Genomic DNA, 19,749 nt, shown 5'->3' with positions numbered 1-19,749 from the left:
GGTGCAAGGGGGGATGGGGGAAGCGAGGGCGGATGTAGTAGCGTTGGCGGCGGCGGCTCGGCCAAGTGGATCGGGGTAGGCGAGAGGGGGGGGCTGAGGAGGAGACTAGGGGGAAGGATATGCAAGATCAGAATTCGTAGGATGTGCGGAACCAGGCAGAGGGGGTCGAGGAGGAGTTTGGCGATTACTATGGCCCCGATCCAGATCTGGAAGATCAATTCGCGGGGATGAAGCTGCATGGTCGGGAGGAGGAAGAGCTTGATTTTTCGGAAGAAGTGGATGAACTCATCAAGGACGTGCGCTGGCTGGCTCTCTTCCGCGTCCATACCACAAAGCCTTTCAGCCATGCCGCACTAATGTCACAGATGCGTAATGCGTGGGCGGCAGCACAAGGGGTTACCTTCAACATCAAAGGCCCGAATTTATTCTTAGTTCAATGTCACTGCTTAGGCGATTGGAGGAAGATCATGGACGGGGGGGCGTGGCTGTCTAGGAGGGCTCCGGTGGTGCTACAAGAATATGATGGTTTTTCAGATGTCAAAGGTTACAGACTAAACAAGATACCTGTCTGGGCGAGAGTGAAGGGGTTGCCAGATGGCCTTACGAGGAGGAGAGAGTTGGCTGAGAAAGTTGCTGCAAAGGTGGGGGGTCCACCTTTCAACGTGATCATGAATGAGGGAATAATAAACCCGGCTAGCACCCTACGAGTTAGGGTTTATGTGGATGTCAATATCCCATTGGTCCGTTTTGTGCCAATTACTTTAAAGGAGTACAAGAGATATAGTGTCTACTATGAGAAGCTCCCAGACTTCTGTTTTGCTTGTGGAAGAATGGGACACTTAGCTGATGAATGTGGTGACGGGGTTCACGACCCGAGAACCTTCGAATGGGGGGAGTGGTTGCTTTGGGAGCCGGAGATGACGACAACTCAAGGTTTAGGTGGGAGAGGGAGAGGGGATGGTGGGGGAAGAGGTAGTTGGAGGGATGTTGGTAGAGAAGAAAGGGGAGGCCGAGGAGGAAGGGGCTCGGGGGGTGGAAGAGGGAGAGGAGATTTTGGAGAGGAGGTGGCTGCTGCTAATACACAGCGGGCAGGGATGGATGGAACGGAGCCTGATCTGGGGTACCATCACGGGGAAGAGGTAGGTGAGAAAGGAGCCCGCAAGAGGCTGGTGGCAGCGGATGGCAGTGTCAATGTAAGGGGCCAATCGGTCCCGAATTTAGCTGGCAGAGTGGCAGGTTCGGTCCTCCGTATTGAGGGTGCTACCTCTTCAGGCGCCAATGAATCGATATCTACGCCAGAGAAAGTGCAGGTGGTGAAGCGGAGGAAGCAGGATGAGGGGATGGTTGTGGATGGAGCTGAGTACACATCTAAGGCGGCCTCCGGAGAGGAGGACCGCCGAGCCCAATGAGGACTATGTGCTGGAACTGTCGAGGAATTGGCGACCCTGCGACAGTTCATGAGCTCCGCGATCTTGTGGAGGCTAGTGCGCCGTCGGTGCTATGCATTGTTGAAACTCAACCGGCAAAGTACCGAGTGGAAGGTTTGGCGAGTAGGTTAGGTTTCAGCAGTAGTTTTGGAGTAGGTAGTAGTGGAAGAAGTGGGGGTTTGTGCTTGTATTGGAAGAATAATATCAATCTTGGAATAAAAACATTTTCTCAGTATCATATTGACTCGGTGATTTCCCAACCTGGGGAGGAACCTTGGTGTTTATCTTGCTTTTATGGAGCTGCAAACAGGAGCTTGAGGTACAAAACTTGGGATACGATGAAGATCCTGAGAGGTGAGAGCACGATGCCTTGGGTGTGCATGGGGGATTTCAATGAGATACTTCGGCCAGAGGAACAAATGGGACCAAATGAACGGGACAGTGCACAAATTGCAGGTTTTCGAGAAGCTGTTGATGTTTGCAACCTAGCTAATTTGGGGTATAAGGGATTGGATTGGACCTTCGAAAAGAGAGTGGTGGGGGGAGAGTTCTGCCGCGTACGACTGGACAGAGCCCTAGCTACTCCCAGCTGGTCGGCTTTGTTTCCTTTTGCTTCAGTTGAACACCTCACCGCTGCAAAGTCTGACCACCGCCCAATCGTCTTGTCAAATGAGTTGGAAGATAGTAGCTTGAGACACTCACTGAAGAAACCTTTCCGCTACGAGTGCGCATGGGAAACTGACGACAGATTCGGTGAGGCTCTGGGACAAGCATGGGAGGCTGCACTCCCAGCAAACACAGTAGGCGAGCTGGCGCACAAGCTGAACAATGTTGCAGCAAGCTTAAAGCGATGGAGCAGATAAACATTCGGCTCTGTCCGGCAGGAGCTGAGAGATCTGAGGCAGTAGCTGGCAGGATATCGAGCTGATCCGTTGAGGGTTGGCCCCGGTCCTGAGGAGAAACGGGTGCAGGACAGGATCGTCGAGCTGTCCTTCCGAGAAGAGGTGATGATGAGGTAGCGTGCACGAGTGCAATGGCTATCAGAAGGAGACGCAAATACAAAGTATTTCCATAAGAAGGCGAGTGCACGGAAAGCAAAGAATAAGATCAGTAATTTGGTGCGCGGCGATGGAACTACCTACTTGGATCCATGAGAATTGGCGGATATGACGAGTGCCTTTTATGAGAATTTGTATACCTCAGAGGGCTCTATTGGGATCGAGGAGGTGCTGTCCCATATACCACGAAGAGTCGATGCAGCAATGAACGCCCGTCTGAATGCGAGGTACAGTAGAGATGAGGTAAAAGAGGCATTATTGCAGATGTTTCCCACAAAGGCTTCCGGCCCAGATGGCTTTCCAGCACACATTTTTCAGCGGCATTGGGATCTTTGTGGCGAGGAGGTGACATGTATGGTAATAAGACTACTTGAAGGAGATGATTCACCGGAGGATATCAACAACACGTTCATCGTTTTGATTCCCAAGATTGCAAGTCCAAAAATATTAGGACAATTTCGGCCGATAAGCCTTTGTAATGTGATCTACAAGATCGCTTCCAAGGTTTTAGCTAATAGGCTGAAGATAATCCTTCCGGATGTGATCTCTGAAGAGCAGTCAGCTTTCGTCCCTGGACGTCTGATTACAGACAATTTTATTACAGCTTATGAATGCCTGCATTACATGAAAACGAGAAGGGTGAAGGGCAATCGCTTTTGTGCACTGAAGCTTGACATGATGAAGGCCTATGACAGGCTTGAGTGGCCGTATCTCAAAGCGGTGATGCTAAAAATGGGTGTCAGCCCGAGGTTTACTGAAACCATCATGAGGTGTGTATCTTCGGTTTCTTTCTCAATTCTCTTTAACGGTGGAATTCTGGATGCTTTCAGGCCATCACAGGGTTTGCGAAAAGGGGACCCTATCTCCCCTTATTTATTTCCGGTGGCGGCTGAGGGCCTCTCTTGCTTACTGAAAGCTCAATAAGAAGGGATTAGAGGAGTTTCTGTTGCGGCCACAGCGCCGGCGGTAAATCACCTCCTCTTTGCGGATGACAGTTTGCTCTTCTTTGAGGCAACAACGGAGAGTGCAGTTAAAGTCCAAGAGTTGTTGAAGAAATACTGTGATGCGTCAGGCCAACGTATCAACACAGACAAATCATCCATATACTTCAGCAAAGGTGTACCAGATACATTGAGGAATGAGGTGAAAGGATTGCTTGATGTGCATAATGAATCGCTGTCGGAGAAATATTTTGGGCTACCAACTGATGTTGGTAGTTCAAAGGAGGGGTGCTTTCGGTACCTAAAGGACGGAATATGGAAGCAGGTACAAGGATGGATGGAAAAGTGCTTATCAGCTGGAGGGAAGGAAGTTCTAATAAAATCGGTGGCACAATCCATACCAACATACTCCATGGCTTGTTTCAAATTGCCAAGAGGTTTGTGTGAGCATATTAATGGTCTACTCAGGAAGTTTTGGTGGGGCAGCAAAAGAGGAGAAAGGAAAACGGCTTGGGTGTCTTGGAATACTATGTGCAAGCCTAAATTCATGGGAGGAATGGGTTTTAGAGATATTGAACTTTTTAATCTAGCTTTGCTGGCCCGACAAGCTTGGCGCCTTCTACAGGAACCCGATTCTCTAAGCGCGAGGGTGCTCAAGGCATGTTACTACCCACAATGCAGCATCCTTGAGGTTTGGCGCTCTATTATGGAGGGTAAGGAGATCCTAGCACTCGGAATTATCAAAAGAGTGGGGACAGGTGCGGATACTGACATCTGGAGCGATAATTGGATACCACGTGACTATAAGCCGCGGCCTTTGTGTGCCTTGAGGGCTGATCCACCGCAACAGGTCTCGGAGTTGATTGACTCGGTCACGAGGACGTGGAACAAGCAGATGCTCGTCGAACATTTTGTCGGCCCTGATGTGGATGCTATTCTGAATATCCCGTTGAGCTCAAGGCTGCAAGATGACTTTTATGCGTGGCACTATGACAAGCGAGGCATCTTCTCGGTCAAATCAGTGTCAGGATGTTAACGGGTATAAAGTATCAGCGGGAGGATTGGATAGAGTATGGCACAAGCACATCCGATCAGGCCTCGGCCAAAAGGGATTGGTCCCACCTCTGGAAGGCGAGGGTGCCTTCGTAGGTCAGGGTTTTTTTCTGGCGCCTCGCACATACCTCATTGTCAACTGGGGTTATCCGACATCACCGAAAGATGGTAGATACAGCGGCCTGCCCTTTATGCAATGCACAGGAAGACACTTGGCACCACTCTTTGTTTGACTGCCGTATGGCCCGCTGTGTGTGGGCACTTGGTGAAGAAGAGGTACTGAAACATGTCATTTCTAATAGATCACCGGATCCCAGGCTGTGGTTATTCTGGTTGTTTGAAACATTAAATGAACAGGAGCTTGCAAAAGTCTTGATCACTATGTGGGCTATATGGTGGGCGCGAAGAAAAGCAATCCATGACAACGAATTTCAGAGCCCGCTGTCTACTTGGTGTTTTATCACGAGGTATCTTCAGGACCTAGAGATTGCAGTGAAGCGGGAAGACCCGATCGCTATGTCAGTTGTCGGGACCCGGCCTCGGAACAAAGCATGGCTTCCACTGGAGGAAGACGAAGCAAAATTCAATGTGGATGGGGGAATATCGAGGCATGGCCATGTTGGGGCAGCAGCGGTGATATGCAGAGACAAGGAAGGTCTTTTCCTGGGGGCTTCGACACTGGTTTTCGACGGTTTGAACGATGCGGTTGCTTTGGAGGCACACGCATGCAATGAAGCTCTAGCTTTGGCTACGGACCTAAATCTAACCCGCTTGCTGATTGCTTCCGATTGTCTGGAAGTAGTGAACATGATAGAAACAACATCGGCGACACACTATGCATCGGTGTTACATGAAATATCAGAGAGGAGAAGAGATTTCCACCATGTCAAGTTCAAGTTTGAACATAGAGAAAATAATTTCGAAGCCCATGCACTGGCGAAAGCGGCATCTTCTCTTGCTGCAGGTCGCCACATTTGGCTAGGGACAGTAGCAGACATTATTTGTATTCCGATGTTGATTAATGCTTAATAACGTCCCTAGTTACCCGTCAAAAAAAATTAGTCCCCTAAAAAAAGTAACTCAATTAGTACAATAGATAATTCTAAAAGAGGACACTGTTTTTCTTTTGCAGAAAAAAGTCAGTTTCTCGTAAAAACACAATTGTATTTTTTTTTTGCGGAAGAAACTTCCAATGTATTCATAACCTATCATGACATTACAGAAATCGTTTTTTTGCGACGAACTAGAAATTAAACTTTGGTAACGTGCCAGCACAGTACATCCCGAACATGTATGTCATTTGTTAAGCATTTCTCGGCTTATGTATTTAAGCTGTATGTATTGACCGTCATGCAGTAACACTGACAGTGAGAGATGGAGCACCGTTTCCGGGCGGCCTAATTATCCGGTTATGCCGTCTTGACCATCATACAGCACGTGACACCGACGGCTTCTCTTTTTTGTGTTGACACCAGACGTAACACTGAGAGTGACACGCTACTTTGCGTTTCTAGTTGGTCTTGAAGCTGACCCAGTCGGATATTACTTTTTTTTTTTGAGAGAGAGCACGCAAATTACATGCCTTAACTTTATAGAAGGCGGAGGGTAAATTACAAGAAATTCAGACAAGCTTGCATCACAGCCTGGTCAGACATTACGAAGTTACTGATGATCACACACACGCTGAGAAAAAGATGCATACGATTTGACCTCTCATCTTATTAACTATGACAACATGCTTGCACAATTAATTAAAAGTTTAAAACACACCGGCTTAACGGTCACTCACTCACACTACGTTACATCGATAGAACATGTCTCACATGTCGGCGGCGATCCCCTCGTCGCCGGTGGTGGCGGTCTCGATATCCTGGACACGCCTGTTGGGGGCGGCGCAGTTGTTCCGGATCTCGCCCTTGTTGCCGGTGAGGAGGTCCATGTTGCTCATCTTGGTCATGGACCGGGCGAACTGCTCGAAGAAGGCGCCCTGGTTGAGCGAGAAGCGGGTGGCCATGCGCTTGGTGGTGGGGTGGTCGATCAGGCCCTGGTCCGACTTGAACAGGCCCTGCCTCGCGATCAGGTCGAAGTAGTACTTGTTGTCGAAGGCGTCCGGGGTGCGGACGTCGAGGTTCTGGGTCAGGGTGCCGGCGGGGTTGTCCCCAGCGCACTTGTTCCGGAGAGAGGTGGCGAACTTGGAGTCGATGGCCGGGTTGGTGTCGAACACCGGCTTGAAGCGGTCCTCGAAGGCCGGGCAGTGGGCGACGCCGAAGGTGTGCGCGCCGGAGAGGGACACCAGGTCGGCCACGTCCAGGCTGCGGTTGCTGAAGGAGGAGATGAGGGTCGGCACGTCGAAGAAGGGCGCCGGCAGGAGGCCGACGAGAGCGGACGACGCCGGGGCGAGGGCGTCGCGGCGGCCGAGGGAGACGTCGAAGCGCGGCCCGCCGGCCTCGACGAGGGAGTCGCGGGTGGCGAGCACGGTGATGTCGGCGCAGGAGACGGTGGGCCCGCAGGCGCTGTGCACGGCGGCGCGGATGCGCTCGATGAGGTCCAGCGCCACGGGGCGGAGGGTCTGGTTGGGGACCTCATTGAGCTCGCTGCCGGCGCCCTTGAGCAGCACGGACGCGTCGCAGCCCTGCGGGAAGCAGTCGTGGAAGAGGATGCGGATGAGCGCCGGCGCCACGCCCACGTCGCGGCGGAACGTCTCGGCGACGTGGAACTCCACGATGTGCTCCAGGTCCGGGCACGTCGCGGCGTGGAAGTTGGGTGAGAGCTGGCCCTCCGACGAGTGGACGGCGGCGCAGACCAAGGCCAGGACGGCGATGGCCGCTGCTGCTCTGGACGCCATCGCTGAAGCTGAGCTTCTAGCTTCTTGCAGACCTTAGCTAGTGACCTACGTCTGAGGGAGGGAGGGTCGTGTGGCTTGCACAAGATAGCCGCTAACCCCTTGCTATTTATACACCGAACGGCTAGTCACCTCCGACCGAGCTGGCTGGCTCGATCTGATCCACATGCGATGTTCAAGTCGTGGAGATTAACTAGAGAAGAGAGAAGACTAGTCGCAGAAAGAGAGAGACTAATTGCAAATTAAAGAGGGACATGCAACATGTGCAAGTTGCATGGACAAAGGTCAAGAAAATCAACTGGCCGGGTAGGGTACCTCAGCTGGATCGTGTCTCTTCCTCGAACTTTCCTCCTTGTTTCCACGTGAACTTTCACCTAACACCACAGTGACATGCATGTTGGACATACTATATTACTATAGTATACTCCCTCCGTTTCCAAATATTTGTCTTTAAACATTTCAACAAATGACTACATATAAAGCAAAATGAATTAATCTGCATTCTAAAATATGTCTACATACATCCGTATATTGTATCCATTTAAAATGTCTAGAAAGACAAATATTTGGGAACGGAGGAAGTATATGCAAGGAAAAAGTGGCATAGATTGCTCCACAGATTGCATGAATCGAGCACGTATTTGCTAATTTGGCAAGGCATAATCTACGGAGCAAGCAAGAGCATCCAGTTGGATCTAACGGATATGGAATCATTCTGAACGACACCAAGCTACGGGTTGAGCGATTGATTAGTTAATGGCGGCCACCGAAGATAATTAAGCTATATCCCGCAAAAGAAAAAGATAATTAAGCTATAGGTGTGGTTAGTTGGGGGTCAAGTGTCGTCTTATCTCTCGGACGATGCATGCAAAGCTACGTACCACATGCATGAGAAAATAAAGCCGCTGAAAGTTCGCCGCCGGCGCCGGGCACGTGCTGCACTGTACCACAACACTACTAGATTAGCTACGTACGTACACTGGATCGGGTCAGTCATGGGCATGGTATGGACGCGTGCTTTCCTAGCTCCTATCCAAAAAGTCATTTGCTCTTCTATCGTCGCACCTCCTTCTCCTTCATCATCATCAGCAAATAAATAAATGAATGGACGAAGACTTGTTCTTCTTTGCATGCATATGCATGTCCACTGAAAGCTACCGTTAGAGGAGCATCTATACACCTGCAGATGCGTCCGCCGGAGGTAATCGGACAGTCTGCATTTTCCCCACTCCATACCTGCATGCCCCTTATATGTCCTACCACAAATCTATACAAAACCATGCCCAGTATGTAAGCTATGTAAATCAACATATGAACATAGTAATCCGTCATACATATAACATATAAACATAACAATTCGACATAAATATAACATTCAAAGTTCATCACAATCCGATCCAAAAGGGTCTAACAGAGTTCATCACACAACTAACTTAATACTACTAACCTAAAATAAGAGAGGGCCATTAGATTTCACACTTCGTCGGTGGGGCGCTTCCCCTTGTGGTCTCGGGAGCGGTGGCTGTCACTAGTAGAAAAAGGGTCAAATGTGAAGCACATTAGTGCCGGTTTGAATTTGAGCCGGCACTAATGTGTCCATTAGTGCCGGTTCCAACGGCTAGGCGGGCGGACATCATTAGTACCGGTTCATGGTGAACCTTTAGCACCGGTTCGTGCCACGAACCGGTACTAAAGTGAGTGGTGGCAGGATGTTGTCAGTCCGGGGCCCTTCCAGCATCTTTAGTACCGACTCGTATCACGAACCGGTACTAAAGGTCGTCCTACATAGACCCTTCGTCCACCCGAGCTCGCTCTGTTCTTCCCCTTTCCCCTCTCCTCTCTGTTCTTTTCCCTCTTCCTCTCAAGCTCATCACACAGTTTGCCCAAAATCTGTCAAGATTTGAAGGCCCCCATCCATTCAAATGATCACAAAGGTTAGCAACTTCGTCCTTTCATCTCTCATTGCTAGATTAGCTCGTGCAATGCTTTATATAGTGTTTGATTTTTGAGTTTAGTAATTTGGGAGGTATTATATATATGTGCTAGTATTTGATTTATATGCAATTTGAGGTCAAAAAATAACACTTAGTTTGCATATGTAGGTGTGGTTTACTTAGTGCCTTCTAAATCTCCGTCGTAACCACCGTCGATCGCCCGCAACGTCCCGTCGCCGGCACCACCTTGTGGTGAGCCTCTTGTTCATGAAGTTTTATATAAAAAATTGATGTTTGTGTGATTTGGATATATAGTTACTCGTATAATTATCTTACCCATACATTGTTTGTTATACATAGTGCCATGGTTTTGATATCCGTCCCCGTCGGCCCTCGTCCGGGTTATGATTCGGATGTGGTATATTCTCTTTTAAAACTATTCATTGCATTTCGTGTTTATGACAAATTATGCCCATCAAGTTGACATAGATATTTGTATGTAGGAGGTAGTTGAACTGGAAATTCCAACCGACCCTGTTGTCGAGAGGTTAAATTTAGTTGAAAGAGAAAACGAGGATTTGAAGGAAAAATTGAAAAGAATTGAGGGGGAGAAGATGGAATTGGAGTTGCATGTTGCCGATGTCGTCGATGATCACAAGATTAAGATGGAGAAAATGCGCTTGAAGATTAGAAAGATTAGAAAATATGCCATTCATAGTGAGGCTTGGTATCATTATGCTGTTGGATCAATTGTTACCTTAGTTGCGATCTTGATCTCATTTGTTGTTGCATTTAAATTCTTTAGCTAGAGAGTTATTTGTTTGTTGCATTTAAGTGCTGTATGATCTTTATGTATGAACTTTATGTATTGTATTAATTTGGTGTTTTCGGTGCTGTGTATTGAAGATGAGCCGGCAATGGATGTACGATGACCGATGCTCTCCCGAGTTCATTAATGGCGTGCGTACTTTTCTGCTTGCGGCTGAGGCAAACAAGCGGGCGGATGGTTTTATGCCTTGTCCATGTGCTGGCTGTAAGAATGGTCACAATTACTCTACGTCAAGAACCATTCACGTCCACCTGTTTGAGTCCGGTTTCATGCCCCACTATAATGTTTGGACCAAGCATGGAGAAAGAGGGGTTATGATGGAAGACAATGAAGAAGAAGAGGACGACGACAGCTATCCTGGCCATGGGTTCCCTGAATACGATGATACAACAATGAGGGAAGAAGCTGAGCCGGTAATGCGGGAAGAAGCTGAGCCGGCAATGCGGGAAGAAGCTGAAGAAGAGGCATCGGATGAGCCCGTTGATGATCTAGGTCGGGCCATTGCCGATGCAAAGAGAAACTGCGCAAGTGATTTGGAGAAGAAGAAGTTGCAGCGCATGTTAGAGGATCACAAAAAACTGTTGTACCCGAATTGCGTAGGTGACAAGAAAAAGTTAGGCACCACACTGGAATTGCTACAATGGAAGGCAGAGAATGGTGTATCTGACAAGGGATTTGGAAAGTTGCTGGTAATGATAAAGAATATGCTTCCAAAGGACAACGAATTGCCCGAGAGTACGTACGAAGCAAAGAAGGCTGTCTGCCCTCTAGGGTTAGAGGTGCAGAAGATACATGCATGCCCTAATGATTGCATCCTCTACTGCGGTGAGTACGAGGATTTGAACGCTTGCCCGGTATGCGGTGCATTGCACTATAAGATCAGCCGCGATGACCCTGGTGATGTCGAGGGCGAGCGCCCCAGGAAGAAGATTCCTGCCAAGGTGATGTGGTATGCTCCTATAATACCACGGTTGAAACATTTGTTCCAAAACATAGAGCATGCCAAGGCGATGCGATGGCACAGAGAAGACCGTAAGAAAGACGGAAAGTTGAGAGTACACGCTAACGGGTCGCAATGGAGAAAAATCGAAAGAAAGTACGGGAAGGAGTTTGCAGATGACGCAAGGAACGTATGGTTTGGTCTAAGCGCAGATGGCATTAATCCTTTTGGGGAGCAGAGCAGCAACCATAGCACCTGGCCTGTGACTCTATGTTTGTATAACCTTCCTCCTTGGTTGTGCATGAAGCGGAAGTTCATTATGATGCCAGTGCTCATCCAAGGCCCTAAGCAACCCGGCAACGACATTGATGTGTACCTAAGGCCATTAGTTGAAGAACTCTTACAACTATGGAATGGAACAGGTGTACGTGCGTGGGATGAGCACATGGAGGAAGAATTTGACCTAAAGGCGTTGCTGTTCGTGACCATCAATGATTGGCCTGCTCTCAGTAACCTTTCAGGACAGACAAACAAGGGATACCGTGCATGCACGCACTGTTTGGACGATACCGACAGTATATATTTGGCTAATTGTAAGAAGAATGTGTACCTGGGACATCGTCGATTTCTTCCGAGCAGGCATCCCGTAAGAAAGAAAGGCAAGCATTTCAAAGGTGAGGCGGATCACCGGACGAAGCCTTGCCACCGTACTGGTGCTGATGTACATGATATGGTCAAGGATTTGAAGGTGGTCTTTGGAAAGGGTCCTGGTGGACAACCTGTTCCGAATGACGCTGACGGACGCGCACCCATGTGGAAGAAGAAATCTATATTTTGGGACCTGCCCTATTGGAAAGACCTAGAGGTCCGCTCTGCAATCGACGTGATGCACGTGATGAAGAATCTTTGTGTGACCCTGCTTGGCTTCTTGGGCGTGTATGGGAAGACAAAAGATACACCTGAGGCACGGGAGGACCAGCAATGTATGCACGGAAAAGACGACATACATCAGGATCATGCAAGCTACACTCTTACCAAAGAAGAGAAGGAAATATTCTTTGAATGCCTGCTCAGTATTAAGGTACCATCTGGCTTCTCGTCGAATATAAAGGGAATAATAAACATGGCAGAGAAAAAGTTCCAAAACCTAAAGTCTCATGACTGCCACGTGATTATGACGCAACTGCTTCTGGTTGCATTGAGGGGGCTTCTACCAGAAAACGTTCGATTAGCCATTGTGAAGCTATGTGCATTCCTCAATGCAATCTCTCAGAAGGTAATCGATCCAGAAATCATACAAAAGTTAGAGAATGATTTGGTGCAATGTCTTGTCAGTTTCGAGTTGGTGTTCCCACCATCCTTCTTCAACATCATGATGCACGTCCTAGTTCACCTATGCGAAGAGATTAATGTTTTGGGTCCTGTATTTCTACACAATATGTTCCCCTTTGAGAGGTTCATGAGAGTCTTAAAGAAATATGTTCATAACCGTGCTAGGCCAGAAGGAAGCATCTCCAAGGGCCATGAAAATGAGGAGGTCATTGAGTTTTGTATTAACTTTATTCCTGACCTTAAGCGGATTGGTGTTCCTGAATCGCGGCATAAGGGCAGACTGGATGGAAAAGGCACGCTAGGAGGGGAACAAACAATATGTATGGACGGACATTCTCTCACTGAAGCACACTACATAGTTCTACAGAATTCCGCCTTGGTGGCTCTGTATATGGATGAACACAAGAATTTGCTACGCTCCAAACACCCAGAGTGGTCTGATCACTGGATTACACGTGAACAAACCAGGAGTTTCGCCAGCTAGTTGCAGACACGTACCATGCATGACGCCTCTATTGAAGATGACTTGTACTTGCTGTCCCAGTTACCATCTTCGAATATAATGACTTTCAAAGGGTACGAGATAAATGGTAATACATTTTACATGATCGCCCAAGATAAGAAGAGCACCAACCAAAACAGTGGTGTCCGCTTTGATGCAGAAACCAAGACGGGAAAGGAAACATATTATGGTTATATACAGGACATATGGGAACTTGACTATCGACGTGGTTTGAAGGTCCCTTTGTTTCGGTGCAAATGGGTCAATATGACACGAGGCGGGGTAACGGAAGACCCGCAGTACGGAATGACAACAGTGGATCTTAACAATCTTGCGTATGCAGACGAACCATTCATCCTAGCCAATGATGTGGCACAGGTTTTCTATATGAAAGACATGTCTACCAAGCCGAGAAAAAGAAAAGATAAGGAAGCGAATGCATCGTACGATGAGCCAAAGCGGTACATAGTTCTTTCTGGGAAGAGAAACATCGTGGGAGTGGATGACAAGACAGACATGTCAGCAGATTATGAAAAGTTTGATGAAATTGCTCCATTCACAGTGAATATTGACCCGAGCATCCAGTTAAATGATGAAGATTTTCCATGGCTACGGCGTAAAGGGACACACGCGAAGAAAAAGTTTCACACCCAAAGATCTGGGATGTGATCGGCTTCACTATCATCACTTTCTTCTGTGTTTCACACCCAGGAGGGAATCTCTGTAATAGTTAGGGTAGCTAGTTATGTGTTTTGGCATTTGAAACGCGAAGAAATTTTATGTACAAGCAAATTCTTTCATGCATTTACTGATTTTTTCAGCTAATGACCCTGAAATTCAAAAGCATTTCAAATGAACTCAGAAAAGGTTGAAAGTTGGCATGGTACCATAATTTCACCCACATAGCATGTGCAAAAAAGTAGAGAGGGTTACCGCAAAAACTGGATGCACTTCGTGTACAAAATGGACAATCTCTTTCGAAGTATCAGGGTTTCGGACGAAAACACATCCGTTACAAAGGCATTTCATTTTTTTAAATAACCTAAGCATTACCAAATTGAATATAATGATAAAACACACTAATATTAAACATAAGAAAAAAGAATCACTGAAAAATCTATTTTCAAAGTTAAGTTATTCACAAACTAGTGATTAACACAAATTTCAAATAATTCAAAATTTAAAGTATTCAAATTTTTAAACTACTGGTACTAACAGAAAGTTTGTAATTTTTTGTACCTAAAGCAAAAATATTCACAAAGAAACACTAAATACAGCAAAAACAACTCAAAAATAAATAAAACAAAAATAAATAAAGCAAAAAAATAAGGGAAAAAAGCCCACCTACTGCGCCACAGCGGCCTGCATACGACTAGAAACCCAACCTGTTGTTGGGCCAGGATGCAGGCCCGCAAAGGCCTAGTAGGCCCACAGGGTAGCACAGAACATTTAGGCCCAGTAGGTCTGCTTTGGAGAGGAGCTCGAGGGAGCTACCGCACTGGGGCTTATAAACCAGTGCGGACGCCCCTCGGCTAGCGAGGTGGGACTAAACATGACGCACCGCACCTGCGCCAGCGCACCCCCTTTAGTACCGGGTGGTGGCTCCAACCGGTAGTACCGGTTGGAGCCACCACCCGGTACTAAAGGGGTGCCGTTCCCGCCGCTTGGCCTGGCCAAAACAGACCTTTAATACCGGTTGGTGGCTCCAACCGGTACTAAAGGTTGTTCTATATAAGAAAACACTTCAAAAAAATTGTCAATTTCTCATCTCTCCCTCTGCTTATTTCCCCTCTGCCCCGTCGCCGCCGCCCTTCGTTGCCGCCCCCGTCGCCGTCCCCGTCGCCGTCCGTCGCCGTCGTCGTCCCCGTCGTCCTCGTCGCCGTGTCGCGCCCTGTCCTCCCCGCCCGGCCCGTCCCCGTCCCCGTCGTTGCCGCCCCTTCCCCGTCGCCGCCCCCCGTCGTCGCGCCTCGCCGATGAGCTCCTGCCCCGGCCGCCATGTACCACACACACACACACACATTGTTATAGAAATGTTAGCAATCTTTCTGTTTTTAGTTATAGAATTATTTGAAATGTTAGTTATATAGAAATGTTTTTTAGTTATAGAAATATTAGAAATGTTGGTTATATAGAAATATTAGAAATGTTAGTTATATAGAAATGTTAGTTATATTAGAAATGTTAGTTATATTAGAAATGTTAGTTATATAGAAATGTTTTTTAGTTATAGAAATATTAGAAATGTTTGTTTTAGTTATAGAAATATTAGAAATGTTAGTTTTAGTTATAAAATTTAGAATTTGCATATATGAAATCACAATCCATCATTTAAAAAATTTTACTTTACTTTTGCGGCATATAGTATTTGTTGTCGACGATGCCCGGCCCGCATCCTCGCTGTCGACCCGTTCGCAACGACGTCCTGCTTCAGAGGACCCATGTCTGGGACTGGGCTCCGCCGGACTAGCACTAGGAGGTGCAACCTTCAGGGGCACGACGCTTGGTGAGGAACCTGGCCCCGGGTCCCGTCGTCGACCCTCATCTCCTTTGGTGGCGTTCCCGTGGGCCACTTTTGGTGCGGAGGGAGCCGGCCCCGCCAGAGGTGGTACGTCGCCGTGTCAGGGAGGAGGACGAGCACGTCCATCGCTACATGGCTGCTATGGACGTCAGGTTCTCCAATACCTGGCAGGTTCTTTGGGAAGATCACCCGAGCTATGATCCAGTGATGGTTCCTTCACTTTGGTTGTCCACCGCCTAGATTACTCTCTAATATTCGATTTTTATTAGCTAGCTAGCTAGCTAGTGATGTATTTGATATATAATATTCGAGATGATTTATTCGAGATTATATATATTATTCGAGACGATGTATTCGAGATTATATCTATTATTCGAGACGACGTATTCGAGATTATATTCGATGATGCTTATTATGTACTATGATTGATTCAGTTTTTCCTTATTAATTGATTGCATCCATGCATTGTAATTTGAATATATTTCTTTTGGATTAGTTAAATAAAACCTATTGCTACGTCTTGAGCTTGTGTTGGTTTTCCCCGAAGAGGAAGTGATGATGCAGCAGAGTAGCGTAAGTATTTCCCTCAGTTTTTGAGAACCAAGGTATCAATCCAGTAGGAGCCCACGCTCAAGTTCCTCGTACCTGCACAAAGCAATAGCTACTCGCAACCAACGCGATTAGGGGTTGTCAAGCCCTTCACGGTCACTTACGAGAGTGAGATCTGATAGATATAATATTTTTGGTATTTTTGGTATAAAAATGCAAAGTAAAAAATAAAGGCAAAGTAAAAAGCAAAGCAAGATTAAAGTAATGGAGATTGATATGATGAGAATAGACCTGGGGGCCATAGGTTTCACTAGTGGTTTCTCTCAAGAGCATAAGTATTCTACGGTGGGTGAACAAATTATTGTTGAGCAATTGACAGATTTGAGCATAGTTATGAGAATATCTAGGCATGATCATGTATATAGGCATCACGTCCGTGACAAGTAGATCGAAACGATTCTGCATCTACTACTATTACTCCACTCATCGATCGCTATCCAGCATGCATCTAGAGTATTAAGTTAAAAACAGAGTAACGCTTTAGGCAAGATGACATGATGTAGAGAGATAAATTCATGCAATATGAAATAAACCCCATCTTGTTATCCTCGATGGCAACGATGCAATACGTGCCTTGCTGCCCCTGTTGTCACTGGGTAAGGACACCGCAAGATCGAACCCAAAGCTAAGCACTTCTCCCATGGCAAGAACTACCAATCTAGTTGGCCAAACCAAACGGATAATTCGAAGAGACTTGCAAAGATAACCAATCATACATAAAAGAATTCAGAGAAGATTCAAATATTATTCATAGATATACTTGATCATAAACCCACAATTCATCGGTCTCAACAAACACACCGCAAAAAGAAGATTACATCGAATAGATCTCCACAAGAGAGGGGGAGAACTTTTTATTGAGATTCAAAGAGAGAGAAGAAGCCATCTAGCTACTAACTATGGACCCGAAGGTCTGAGGTAAACTACTCACACTTCATCGGAGGGGCTAGGATGATGTAGAAGCCCTCTGTGATGACGGCCATCTTCCGGCGGAGCTCCGGAACAGGCCCCAAGATGGGATCTCGTGGATACAGAAAGTTGCGGCGGTGGAGTTAGGTTTTTGGCTCCTGTTCTGATCGTTTGGGGGTACGTGTGTATATATAGACGGAAGGAGTACGTCGGTGGAGCACCGAGGGGCCCACAAGGCAGGGGGCGCGCCCTAGGGGGGGGGCGCCCCCCACCCTCGTGACCTCCTCTTTGATCCCTTGCAGTAGGGTCCAAGTCTCCTGGATCACGTTCGGTGAGAAAATCACGTTTCCGAAGATTTTGTTCCGTTTGGACTCCATTTGATATTCCGTTTATCCGAAACACTGAAATAGGCAAAAAACAGCAATTCTGGGCTGGGCCTCCGGTTAATAGGTTAGTCCCAAAAATAATATAAAAGTGGAAAATAAAGCCCAATATAGTCCAAAACAGTAGATAATATAGCATGGAGCAATCAAAAATTATAGATACGTTGGAGACGTATTAGACATCCCCAAGCTTAATTCCTGCTCGTCCTCGAGTAGGTAAATGATAAAAAGAGAATTTTTGATGCGGAGTGCTACTTGGCATAATTTCAATGCAAATCTTCTTAATTGTGGTATGAATATTCAGATTAGAAAGATTCAAGAGAAAAGTTTATATTGACATAGAAAATAATAATACTTCAAGCATACTAACAAAGCAATTATGTCTTCTCAAAATAACATGGCTAAAGAAAGTTATCCCTACAAAATCATATAGTCTGGTTATGCTCCATCTTCCCCACACAAAGTATTTAAATCATGCACAACCCCGATGACAAGCCAAGCAATTGTTTCATACTCTAACTTTTTCAAAACTTTTTCAATCTTCACGCAATACATGAGCGTGAGCCATGGATATAGCACTATAGGTGGAATAGAATGGTGGTTGTGGAGAAGACAAAAAGGAGAAGATAGTCTCACATCAACTAGGCGTATCAATGGGCTATGGAGATGCCCATCAATAGATATCAATGTGAGTGAGTAGGGATTGCCATGCAACGGATGCACTAGAGGTATAAATGTATGAAATCTCAACAAAAGAAACTAGTGGGTGTGCATCCAACTTGCTTGCTCACGAAGTCCTAGGGCAATTTGAGGAAGCCCATCATTGGAATATACAAGCCAAGTTCTATAATGTAAAAATCCCACTAGTATATGAGAGTGACAACATATGAGACTCTCTATATGAAGAACATGGTGCTACTTTGAAGCACAATATATGAGACTCACTATATCATGGTGCTACTTTGAAGCACAAGTGTGGAAAAAAAAGATAGTAGCATTGCCCCTTTATTTATTTATTTTTTGGGCCTTCTTTTTTTCTTTGGACTTTCTCTTTTTTTGGGGACAATGCTCTATTGAATGATGATCATCACACTTCTATTTATTTACAACTCAATGATTACAACTCGATACTAAAACAAAGTATGACTCTATATGAATGCCTCCGGCGGTGTACCGGGATATGCAATGAATCAAGAGTGACAAGTATGAAAGAATTATGAACGGTGGCTTTGCCACAAATACTATGTCAACTACATGATCATGCTAAGCAATATGACAATGATGGATGTGTCATGATGAACTAGATGGTGGAAAGTTTCATGGCAATATATCTCGGAATGGCTATGGAAATGCCATAATAGGTAGGTATGGTGGCTGTTTTGAGGAAGGTATATGGTAGGTGTATGATACCGGGGAAAGTTGCGTGGTATTAGAGAGGCTAGCAAGGGTGGAAGGGTGGGAGTGCGTATAATCCATGGACTCAACATTAGTCATAAAGAACTCATATACTTATTGCAAAAATCTAGAAGTTGTCAAAGCAAAGTATTACACGCATGCTTCTAGGGGGATAGATTGGTAGGAAAAGACCATCGCTCGTCCCCGACCGCCACTCATAAGGAAGAAAATCAATAAATAAATCATGCTCCGACTTCATCACATAACGGTTCACCATACGTGCATGCTACGGGAATCACAAACTTCAACACAAGTATTCTTTAAATTCACAACTACTCAACTAGCATGACTTTAATATTATCACCTCCATATCTCAAAACAATTATCATGCTTCAATCTTTTATTAGTATTCAACACACTCAAAAGAAAGTTTCACAAATCTTGAATACCAAGCATATCATTATTAGGCAAATTACCATGCTATTAAGACACTCTCAAATTAATTTAAGTGAAGCATGAGAGATCAATAGTTTCTTTAAAACGAATCCACCACCGTGCTCTAAAAGATTTAAGTGAAGCACATAGAGAAAAATTATCTAGCTCAAAGGATATAAGTGAAGCACATAGAGCAAAATTATCTAGCTCAAAGGATATAAGTGAAGCACATAGAGAAAAATTACCTAGTTCAAAAGATATAAGTGAAGCACATAGAGCAAAACTATAACGCTCAAAAGATATAAGTGAAGCACATAGAGTATTCTATCAAATTTTAATTCATGTATGGCTCTCTCAAAAGGTGTGTACATCAAGGATGATTCTGGCATACTAAAAAACAAAGACACAAATAATACAAGACACTCCAAGCAAAACACATATCATGTTGGTGAATAAAAATATAGCTCCAAGTAAATTACCGATGGAAGTGGACGAAAAGAGGGGATGCCTTCCAGGGCATCCCCAAGATTTGACTTTTTGGTATCCTTGGATTATCTTGGGGGTGCCATGGGCATCCCCAAGCTTAGGCTCTTGCCTCTCCTTGTTCCATGATCCATCAAAAGAATTCACCCGAAACTTGAA

General features: G+C 45.9%; 1 protein-coding gene across 1 annotated transcript; it reads right to left on the bottom strand.

The window, feature by feature from the left end:
• Positions 1-6,178: 6,178 nt before the first annotated feature.
• Positions 6,179-7,415, bottom strand: LOC125540348 (peroxidase 12-like). The gene has a single exon (XM_048703958.1). It carries the CDS (start codon positions 7,322-7,324, stop codon positions 6,299-6,301), a length of 1,026 nt encoding a protein of 341 aa, XP_048559915.1. The 5' UTR covers positions 7,325-7,415; the 3' UTR covers positions 6,179-6,298.
• Between the last annotated feature and the right edge of the window lie 12,334 nt (positions 7,416-19,749).

This window comes from Triticum urartu, chromosome 2, assembly GCF_003073215.2.
Source record: "Triticum urartu cultivar G1812 chromosome 2, Tu2.1, whole genome shotgun sequence".
NCBI classification, from domain to species: Eukaryota; Viridiplantae; Streptophyta; class Magnoliopsida; order Poales; family Poaceae; genus Triticum; species Triticum urartu.
The sequence above is the reverse complement of the archived record's forward strand: the minus strand, read 5'-3'. Positions and strand labels throughout refer to the sequence as shown.

What these genes read in the sequence shown, in the direction of transcription:
- LOC125540348 (XM_048703958.1), bottom strand. Translation starts at nt 7,324, where the DNA reads ATGGCGTCCAGAGCAGCAGCGGCCATCGCCGTCCTGGCCTTGGTCTGC.